This window comes from Rhinoraja longicauda, chromosome 4 (assembly GCF_053455715.1).
Source record: "Rhinoraja longicauda isolate Sanriku21f chromosome 4, sRhiLon1.1, whole genome shotgun sequence".
NCBI classification, from domain to species: domain Eukaryota; kingdom Metazoa; phylum Chordata; class Chondrichthyes; order Rajiformes; family Arhynchobatidae; genus Rhinoraja; species Rhinoraja longicauda.
In genome coordinates this window covers 40169727-40180544 of record NC_135956.1, presented here as the reverse complement: position 1 = coordinate 40180544, position 10818 = coordinate 40169727, and the positions used below count along the sequence as shown (strand labels likewise).

Genomic DNA, 10818 nt, shown 5'->3' with positions numbered 1-10818 from the left:
TTTCTATTTGTTCTGAACATGCTACCCTTGCCACGTCACACTCCAACAATGTAGTTAATGGAAGAAAACTGTCTAACTTATACTCGAATGGATTAATTGTATTTGCTTCCACTGTCTACACATTAATTTTGAATTTAGAATAAAGACACAAAGTTCTGCAGCAACTCAGCAGGACAGGCGACATCTCTGGAGAACATGGATAGATGATGTTTTGGGTTGGGACCCTTCTTCAGGCTAATCTTAATTTTTTGATTTTGAATATCCACATGGTCTTCCAATTGGTTCCATTGTTCAGGATAAGGCGGAATAACTAATCACTTCATAATACAAGATTAAATGCAGCAGCAACAAAAAAAAAAAAAATTCTCGACCTTACTTTCAGTGAGAATAGGAGGACATTCCAGGATACTGCATGGAATCAATGCAATGACCCGGGAGAAGAAAACAAAGTCGATTTTGGAAGACTTCTGAACCTTCAAGCCTTTATCTTCTTGGAATATTTATCTGAACTTCACCATGTATTCAGAGTTCAAGACCAATACATATATTTTTTTCATTTATATGAAAACCTGTATGAAATACTTTTTTTTTCTTGGCTACCCATACCATTTCTCATGAGACTTTATTGTGGGTGGTTTTTCCACCATCTCCATCTTTCCCTATCCTCAGGAAATGTTATTCATATGTTTTACTTTCTAGGAAACCATAGTGAAAGGCAAAGCCTACAATATAAGAAATAGGTAATGTTGAACCGAACAAGAGGATAAGCCAAATCTGCTATATTGGTTACGTGATACTAAATATTGTTTAAAGGACATTATTTATTTACAGATCGTGAGGGGCAATGATAATGAGTTCTGTTGCTACAATGATTTACAATGAGGGATAGTGCAATGATATTTGCTGCCTTCGTGAAATGGAAGAGTCATTAGTTGGGCTATAAAAGCAGGATTGGCACCAATCGCAATGCATGGGAAACCAAAGTCATAATCAAGATGGCCTTTCAGACCCATGTTCCTTTGATAAACTTTAAAAAACCAGTCAAGGTTTTAAGCACTAATCATTCCAACATGTTGATGCATCAATTTTTAAAGTAGCAGTAAAAACCTTTGAGGTCTAAGGAAAGAAAACACAAGAAACAAAACATCATACAGACAACACTTACCAATCTGTCTATCTTTCAGTGCGGTCTTACACATTTCAATCCGGGCAGAATGAAAAGGAACATATCGGTCTTGTGGCGAAGCCACCAGCATAACATTCTTGAAGTACTGCAGCCCTAAATCAAAGTGAAATCAAGACATGAGATCTGTTTGCATTGAGCCAAGAAGGAGCGAGGGGCAGAAAATACTGGGAGGAGTCATATATATTTTTGCCACCCAAACAGTAGGATAAATTAGGGTGTACCATAAACCAGAGAAGGAGAGGTGCATGTATTAGGAGAGGTGCATGTAATGTAATTGTTGGGAATATTATCTTCACATAGACTGGGCAAACCCAATTACCAGGAGAGCTAAATTCATGGAATGTCTTAGACATTGTTTGCTGGATGAAAATGTTGAGGAAAGAGACTATTTGAATCTTGCGATGTGTAATGAGAAATAGTTAACTGAGGATCTACCAGTTAAGGTAGACACAAATTGCTGGAGTAACTCAGCAGGTCAGGCAGCATCTCTGGAGAGAAGGAATGGGTGACGTTTTGGGTTGAGACCCTTCTTCAGACTGATGTCAGGGGAGAGGGTGGGACAAAGATAGGATGTAGAAGAAGACAGGAAGACTAGTGGGAGAACTGGGAAGGGGGAGGGGAAAGAGAGGCACAGAGGGACTATCTGAAGTTAGAGAAGTCAATGTTCATACAGTTGGGGTGAAACTGCTCAAGCAAAATTTGAGATGCTGATCCTTCAATTTGCGCTGGGCCTCACGATGACAATGGAGGAGGCTCAGGACAGAAAAGTCATATTGGGAATGGGAGGGGGAGCTGAAGTGCTGAGTCACCGGGAGATCAGGTTGGTTAAGGCGGACAGAGCGAAGGTGTTGAGCGAAACGATCGCCGAGCCTGCACTTGGTCTCGCCGATGTAGAGAGGTTGACATCTGGAACAGCGGTTACAATAGATGAGGTTGGAGGAGGTGCAGGTGAACCTCTGCCTCACCTGGAAAGACTGTTTGGGTCCTTGGATGGAGTCGAGGGGGGAGGTAAAGGGACAGGTGTTGCATCTCCTGCGGTTGCTGGGGAAAGTAACTGGGGATGTGGTGGTTTGGGTGGGAAGGGACGAGTGGACCAGGGAGTTACGGAGGGAACGGTCTCTGCGGAAAGCAGAAAGGGATGGAGATGGGAAGATGTGGCCAGTAGTGGGATCCTATTGGAGGTGGCGGAAATGTTGGAAGATAATTTGTTGTATACGACGGCTGATGGGGTGGAAGGTGAGGACAAGGGGGACTCTATCCTTGTTACGAATGGGGAGAGAGGGAGCAAGAGCGGAGCTGCGGGATATAGAGGAGATCCTAGTGAGAGCCTCATCTATAATGGAAGAGGGGAACTCCCGTTTCCTAATGAATTAAGACATCTCTGATGTCCCAGTATGAAACTCCTCATCCTGGGCGCAGATGCGGTGTAGACGGAGGAATTGGGAGTAGGGTATAGAGTTTTCATAGGGAACAGGGTGGGAAGAAGTGTATTCAAGATAGTTATGGGAGTCGGTAGGTTTGTAGTAGATATCGGTCACTAGTCGGTCTTCTGTGATGGAGATGGTGAGATCCAGAAACATAGAAAATTGGTGCAGGAGGAGGCCATTCGGCCCTACGAGCCAGCACCGCCATTCATTGTGATAATGGCTGATCATCCACAATCAGTAACCTGTGCCCAACTTCTCCCCAAAACCCTTGATTCCACTAGCCCCCTGAGCTCTATCTAACTCTCTTAAATTCATCCAATGATTTGGCCTCCACTGCCCTCTGCGGCAGAGAATTCCACAAATTCATAACTCTCTGGGTGAAAATTTTCCTTCTCACCTCAGTTTTAAATGCCCCCCCCCCCTTTATTCTAAGACTGTGGCCCCTGTTTCTAGACTCCCCCAACATTGGGAACATATTTCCTGCATCTAGCTTGTCCAGTCCTTTTATAATTTTATATGTTTCTATAAGATCCCCTCCCATCCTTCTAAACTCCAGTGAATACAAACCTAGTCTTTTCAATCTTTCCTCATATGTCAGTCCCGCCATCCCAGGGATCAATCTCGTGAACCTATGCTGCACTGCCTCAATTACAAGGATGTCCTTGCTCAAATTAGGAGACCAAAACTGTACACGAACGGTAAGGAGATGTCTGAGATGGTCCAAGTATATTAAAGAGCAGGATGGAAATTAGTGGTGAAATTTATGAAGTCAGTGAGTTCTCCATGGGTACAAGAGGTAGCACCAATGCAGTCGTCAATGTAGCGGAGGTAGAGTTCGGGGATGGGGACTGGAACATCTACCAGTTAAGAGACCTTCAGGGAATGTTGATCATAACAAGAAGACATAGAAAAATAGGTGCAGTAGGCCATTCGGCCCTTCGAGCCGGCACCGCCATTCAATATGATCATGGCTGATCATCTAAAATCAGTACCCCGTTCCTGCTTTTTCCTTATATCCCTTGATTCCTTTAGCCTTAAGAGCTAAGTCTAATTCTCTCTTGAATTCAGTGAATTGATCTCCATTGCCTTCTGTGGCAGAGAATTCCATAGATTCACAACTCTGGCTGAAAAAGTTTTTCCTCATCTCAGTCCTAAATGGCCTACCACTTATTCTTAAACTGTGACCCTTGGTTCTGGGCTCCCCCAACATCGGGAACATTTTTCCTGCATCTTGCCTGACCAATCCTTTAAGATATTTGTATATGATCGATCTCATCCTTCTAAATTCCAGTTGATGCAAGCCCAGTCGGAATTAACCTGGTGAACCTACACTGCACTCCCTCAATAGCAATAACGTCCTTCCTCAAATTAGACCAAAATTGCACACAATACTCCAGGTGCGGTTTCACCAGAGCCCTGTACAACTGCAGTAGGACCTCCTTGCTCCTAAATTCAAATCCTCTCGCAATGAAGGTCAACATGCCTTTTGCTTTCTTCACTGCCTGCTGTACCTGCATGCTTACTTCAGTGACTGATGTACAAGCACACCCAGGTCTCGTTGCACCTCCCCTTTTCCTAATCTGACACCATTCACATAATAATCTGCCTTCCTGTTCTTGCCACCAAAGTGGATAACCTCACATTTATCCACATTATACTGCATCTGCCATGCATTTACCCATTCACCCAACCTATCCAAGTCATCCTGCAGCCTCATAGCATCCTCATCGCAATTCACACTGCCACCCAGCTTTGTGTCATCCGCAAACTTGGAGATGTCACATTTAATTCCCTCGTGGAAATCGTTAATATATATTGTAAATAACTGGGGTCTCAACACTGAGCCTTGCGGCACCCCAGGAGTCACTGCCTGCCATTCTGAAAAGGACCTGTTAATTCCTACTCTTTGCTTCCTGTCTGCCAACCTGTTCACTATCCATGTCAATACACTACCCCCAATACCATGTGCTCTAATTTTGCATACTAATCTCTTGTGTGGGTCCTTGTCAAAGACTTTTTGAAAGTCCAGATACACCATATCCACTGGTTCTCCCTTATCCATTTTACTTGTGACATCCTCAAAAAATTTAGAAGATTAGTCAAACATTGTTTCCCCTTCATAAATCCATGCTGACTTTGACCGATCCTGTCACTGCTTTCCAAATGTGCTGCTATAACATCTTTAACAATCAACTCAAGCATCTTCCCCACTACCGATGTAAGGCTAACGGTCTATAATTCCCCGTTTTCTCTCTCCCTCCTTTCTTAAAAAGTGGGGTTACACTGGCTACCCTCCAGTCCACAGGAACTGATCCAGAGTTGAGAGAACATTGGAAAATCATGATTTCTAGGGCCACCTCCTTGAGTACTCTGGGATGCAGACTATCTGGCCCTGGGGATTTATCTGCCTTTAGTCACAACAGTTTACCTAACACCATTTCCTGACTAATGTGGATTCCCTTCAGTTCCTCCCACTCACCAGATCCTCAGTCCCCTAGTATTTCTGGGAGATTGTTTGTGCCTTCCTTAGTGAAGACAGAACCAAAGTACTTGTTTAACTGCTCTGCCATTTCTTTGTTTCCCATTTTCAATTCACCTGTCTCTGATTGTAAGGGACCTACATTTATCTTCACTAATCTTTTCCTTTTTACATATCGAAAGAAGCTTTTAGTCAGTTTTTATATTCCCCGCAAGCTTTCTTTCATGCTCTTTTTTCCCCCTCTTAATTAACCCCTATGTCCTCCTATTGTGAGTTCTAAATTTCTCCCAGTCCTCTGGTTTGCTGCTTCCTCTGGCCAATATATATGGCTTTTCCTTGGATTTAACACTATCATTGATTTCCCTCGTCAGCCACGGTTGAGCTGCCTCTCCCGTTTTCTTTTTTTGCCAGATAGGGATGAACATTTTTTGGAGTTCATCCATGCAGTCTTTGAATCTTTGCCATTGCATCTCCACCGTCAACCCTTTAAGTATAATTTGCCAGTCTATCCTAGCCAATTCCCATCTCATACTTTCAAAGTATTTAAGGTAAAAATGTAGTCCCTATCCCTCTAAACCTTTCCTATCTATGTAGCTGTCCGTGTCTTTTAAATGCTGTTACAGTAACTGTCTCAACTACTTCCTTTGGTAGCTCATTCCATACACCCACCACCCTGTGTGTGTAAAAGTTTCCCTTCGGGTTCCTATCAACCATCTCACCTTAAACCTATGTCCCCTAGTTCTTGATCCCCCTACTCTGGGTAAAAGACTCTGTGCATTGAGCCTATCTATTCCCCTTATGATGTTTTACAGCTCTAAAAAGATCATCCCTCACCCGCCTGCGCTCCAAGGAATGAAGTCTTAGCTTGCTCAACTAGTTGTTTTGGAGATATTACAGAGAAAAATGACAAAGTGTTGGAGAAATGTAAATTTGTTCATACGCCATAGTTTATTGTTTGATTGATTTAATGTTTACTTTGATCATGATACATAGAAAACATAGATATAGAAAACATAGAAAATAGGTGCAGGAGGAGGCCATTCGGCCCTTCGAGCCAGCACCGCCTTTCATTGAGATCATGGCTGATCATCCACAATCAATAACCCGTCCCTGCCTTCTCCCCATATCCCTTGATTCCACTAGCTCCCTAGAGCTCTATCTAACTCTTTCTCACATTTAAGAGAATCCCTGCCAGTGGGAAATTAGTTGTGGATGTTGAATTGTGGATGCTTCAACATTTGGACAAGAAGATGGATGGACACGTTTCGAAGGGTATGGGCCAGGCAGGCAGGTGGGACCAGTGTAGATGGTGTATGTTGGTCTGCATGGAAAAGTTGGGCCGAAGGGCTTGTTTCCATACCATATGACTCTATGACTCAAGTTGCCAGGCACTCCCACAAAACCAAGACTCTGTTCGTCCATGCCAAGCACACTGTTGCAGAAGCCAAGAAGAGCTGTTCCCATACTCATGACAGAATTTCAGTTGATTTCACTTGCCACATATTTCAAGAGAAGCTCTCTGTCTATTTTATTAGCAGTAATGAGTTTTGTCATGCCGAATATATTACTTCTTGGTGGCAAGTTAATGCAACAATTTATTCACATGAAACTGTCAATGCAACATTGACTACAGAATGATATCTTGCGAGAACATCTGTTTCAGTTTTTATCCGACAGATGCTTTTAGTTTATTAGAACCTATATATTATTTGTATACGTATGCATTATAAACCTGGCAGTCAGTTACATCTGATTACAATTTTTTTTAGAAATACTGCAAATCTTTCAAACTAACTAACTGGCAGTTCAAATGCAGCAATGCTGCCCCATGTGTCATCTTTGTCTGGGAACCTTTTACCCAGCACTTTAGCATGCCAGAGAACTGCCATGCAGCACTCCAATGCACACACAAAATAGGTTTCAGATGTGATGAGACCCCCCCCCCCAGGTTCACCAGGTCTCAGGTTAATACATATTTGTGATTACCTGGCTGTAGAGCTGCTACCCCACAGCGCCAGAGACCTGGATTCCATCCTGACCATTTCCACGCTATATCTCTAAATTAAACTGAACTCAAAACTCAATTAGATGATGTCTACATTATCTAATTCTTACCTCAGTTATTCACACTGTTCTCATTTCAGATTTATCATTCCTGTATGTGTGCTGTTTATGAGCTTCATGTGACAAGGAATGGACCCAGTGCACATGACAATAAATCTGAATTTATATTTAAAATAATGGGGAAGGTTGCACTGCTCTACCTCCAACGTGAAACAGGATCTTCATGGCGATTCCCTGTTGTAAGTTGTGGGGAGTCAGTGTAGCTTCTCATTCTCATGTTTTGCTGACACATTGTTGGCAAAGCACCAGTGAACCATTCCCAGTAACCTCCGGACTTCTATGCTCTCGTGCATATTGTGCACATCTGCCAAATTGCTGACAGATATTTAGCCTATTTTGGTGATATTTCCTTGCACAAACCATGGCCATGTTCGCTACCTGCCACTATTCTTTGACTGTTCATGCTGAAGTGTTATAACATCTGAGATTGCAGACAATTAGTGTCATCTTTTCTTTATTTTTCTTCGAGGTTTACTTCACGGTACTCTAGTCTGACGGTGAATATCAGAGCTGTATCATAATATACTGTTGCTTTGTTCATGATTGATGGAAAACTTCATGTTTAAGAAAACAAAGTGTTTGAGGTAAACCGTACATGTTTCAGTCTTTGCTGAGTTTCTGAAAATTTGTTTAGACTCCCATCCTAAAGTCTCCAACAAGCATTGCATAGAGTCATGCAGTGCAGAAACAGGCCCTTCTGCCCAACTTGTCCATGCCGATCAACATGTCCCATCTAGACGAGTCCCACCTGTCTGCGATTGGCCTATATATCCCTCTAAACCTGTCCTATCCATGTACTTTGAAGGAAGTGCTAATAGATTCCATGGTATTATTTGATAAAAATGCAGAGACACAAAACCGAAAAAGTGTAATCAGGCCTCTTGCAGATTGAGGCTCAATTGTTTAAACATATTGAGTAATTTATGATACAAAACTAATGGGTGAGATTTTAGGTTTTGTGGAAAAAGGTGGATGATTGTTTTAACCTACGTAAAAATACTTAGCATGCCATATTTTCTTTCAGTTGACATCTGGAATACCTGGAAGAAATACTAAATGGATTTCAGATGGTGATTTAACACAATAAAAAATTAAATGGTGGGTTAGAACCAAGTTATATTCCAAGGATGAAAGTGAAAGTGGAGGATTGAGATTTTAAGAGAGGATGAAGCTCTCTGGCCTTTGAAAGACAAAACGGTGCTGATATTGCCTGAGTTGTAAGAGGCTCAACTTGAATGCAGATTTCAGATGACAAAAATATTGTTTTTAATGTTCATTGTTGGTGATTGGTCTAGAAACACCAGTGATTAGAGGCAAGTTTGGCTGAAGGGCCTATCTCCACACTGTATCACTCCATGACATGGAATGAACATGAACTTGAAGTTGATGTACTATAGTACTGTATGCTCATGTACCCAATTACAGTCATTGCTTACAAAGCAAAAACAACACGTGAAGCTGTGGTTCAAAGGAGGAAGGCAAAGCACACATTACAAAACAAAACACATATCTGCAAGGCAGTCCCACAGCAACAAAGGTCTTCTGTGGGTTCCACTATGTACAAGGTTCTGTGCGCCCAACCCTATCACTACTTTCTTCAAGGCTTCATTTACAAATTCGTGCCTCACCTAACACCTCCAGTCCTCTAGCACCTCTGATGCTTTGAACTGGCCCCACCATGACGCCAGTCCCAGACTCACCACATATGCAAGAATGACGGTAGAACGGCAATGGCAGGAATTACTGGGCATAATCCAGAAGATGCAGGATCATTTCATTCCAAACGAAAGAAAGATTCTAAGGGGAGTAGGAGGCAACCATGGTTGACAAGGGAAGTTAGGGATGGAATAAAACTAAAAGAAAAGATGTATAACACAGCATAAAGTAGCAGGAAACTTTCAAAGGACAACAGAAGGTAACAAAACGGGTAATACGGGCTGAAAAGATGAAGTACCAGGGGAAGCTGGTCAATAATATAAAGAAGGACAGTAAAAGCTTCTTTAGATATTTTAAGAGAAAAAGATTAGCAAAGACAAATGTGAGTCCCTTGAAGGCAGACACGGGTGAAATTATTATGGGTAACAAGGAAATGGCAGAAGAGTTGAACAGTTACTTCAGATCTGTCTTCACTAAGGAAGACACAAACAATCTCCCAGATGTACCAGAGGATCTAGGGGGATAGAGGAACTGAAAGAAATTTGCATTAGGCGAGAAATAGTATTGGATAGACTGATGGGACTGAAGGTTGATAAATCCCCAGGGCCTGATGGTCTGCATCCCAGGGTCCTCAGGGAGATGGCTCTCGAAATAGTGGACGCATTGGTGATCATTTTCCAATGTTCAATAGATTCAGGATCAGTTCCTGTGGATTGGAGGATAGCTAATGTTATCCCACTTTTCAAGAAAGGAGCGAGAGAGAAAACGGGGAATTATAGACCAGTTAGCCTGACATTGGTGGTGGGGAAGATGCTGGAGTCAATTATTAAAGAGGTAATAACGGTGCATTTGGATAGCAGTAAAAGTCAGCATGGATTTATGAAAGGGAAATCATGCTTGACTAATCCTTTGGAATTTTTTGAGGATGTGACAAGTAAAATAGATAAAGGGGAGCCAGTGGATGTAGTGTATCTAGACTTTCAGAAAGCCTTTGCTAAGGTCCCACACGGGAGATTGGTGAGTAAAATTAGAGCACATGGTATTGGGGGTAGGGTGTTGACATGGATAGAGAATTGGTTGGCAGACAGGAAGCAAAGAGTAGGAGTAAAGGGTCCTTTTCAGAATGGCAGGCAGTGGCGAGTGGAGTGCCGCAAGGCTCGGTGTTGGGGCCGCAACTGTTTACCATATATATTAATGATTTGGATGAAGGAATTAGAAGTAACACTAGCAAGTTTGCAGATGACACAGAGCTGGGTGGCAGTGTAAACTGTGAAGATGATGTTAGGAGGTTGCAGGGTGACCAGAACAGGTTGAGTGAGTGGGCAAATGCGTGGCAGATGCAGTATAATGTAGATAAATGAGGTTATCCACTTTGGCGGCAAAAATAAGGAGGCAGATTATTATCTCAATGGTGTCAGGTTAGGTAAGGGGGAAGTGCCCCCTAAGGGGGAAGACCTGGGTGTCCTTGTACACCAGTCACTGAAAGTTGGCGTGCAGGTACAGCAGGCAGTGAAGAAAGCTAATGGCATGTTGGCCTTCCTAATGAGAGGATTTCAGTATTGGAGTAAAGCGGTTCTTCTGCAGTTGTATAGGCCCTTGTAAGACCACATCTGGAGTATTGTGTACAGTTTTGGTCTCCTAATTTGAGGAAGGACATCCTTGTAATTGAGGCAGTACAGCGTAGGTTCACGAGATTGATCCTTGGGATGGCGGGACTGTCATATGAGGAAAGATTGAAAAGACTAGGCTTGTATTCACTGGAGTTTAGAAGGATGAGAGGGGATCTTATAGAGACGTATAAAATTATAAAAGTCCTGGACAAGCTAAATGCAGGAAAAATGTTCCCAATGCTGGGGGAGTCCAGATCCAGGGGCCACAATCTTAGATTAAAAGGGAGGCCATTTAGAACTGAGGTGAAAAGGAACTTTTTCACCCAGAGAGTTGTG

General features: G+C 42.6%; 1 protein-coding gene across 3 annotated transcripts in view; it reads right to left on the bottom strand.

The window, feature by feature from the left end:
* fam135b (family with sequence similarity 135 member B) overlaps positions 1-10818 on the bottom strand; it is a 306137-nt gene that overhangs the window by 17559 nt on the left and 277760 nt on the right. For all 3 annotated transcript variants that reach the window (XM_078397568.1, XM_078397570.1, XM_078397569.1), the window contains one exon: positions 1166-1279. In XM_078397568.1, the coding sequence (XP_078253694.1) occupies positions 1166-1279 (114 nt within the window). The remainder of the gene's footprint in view (positions 1-1165; positions 1280-10818) is intronic.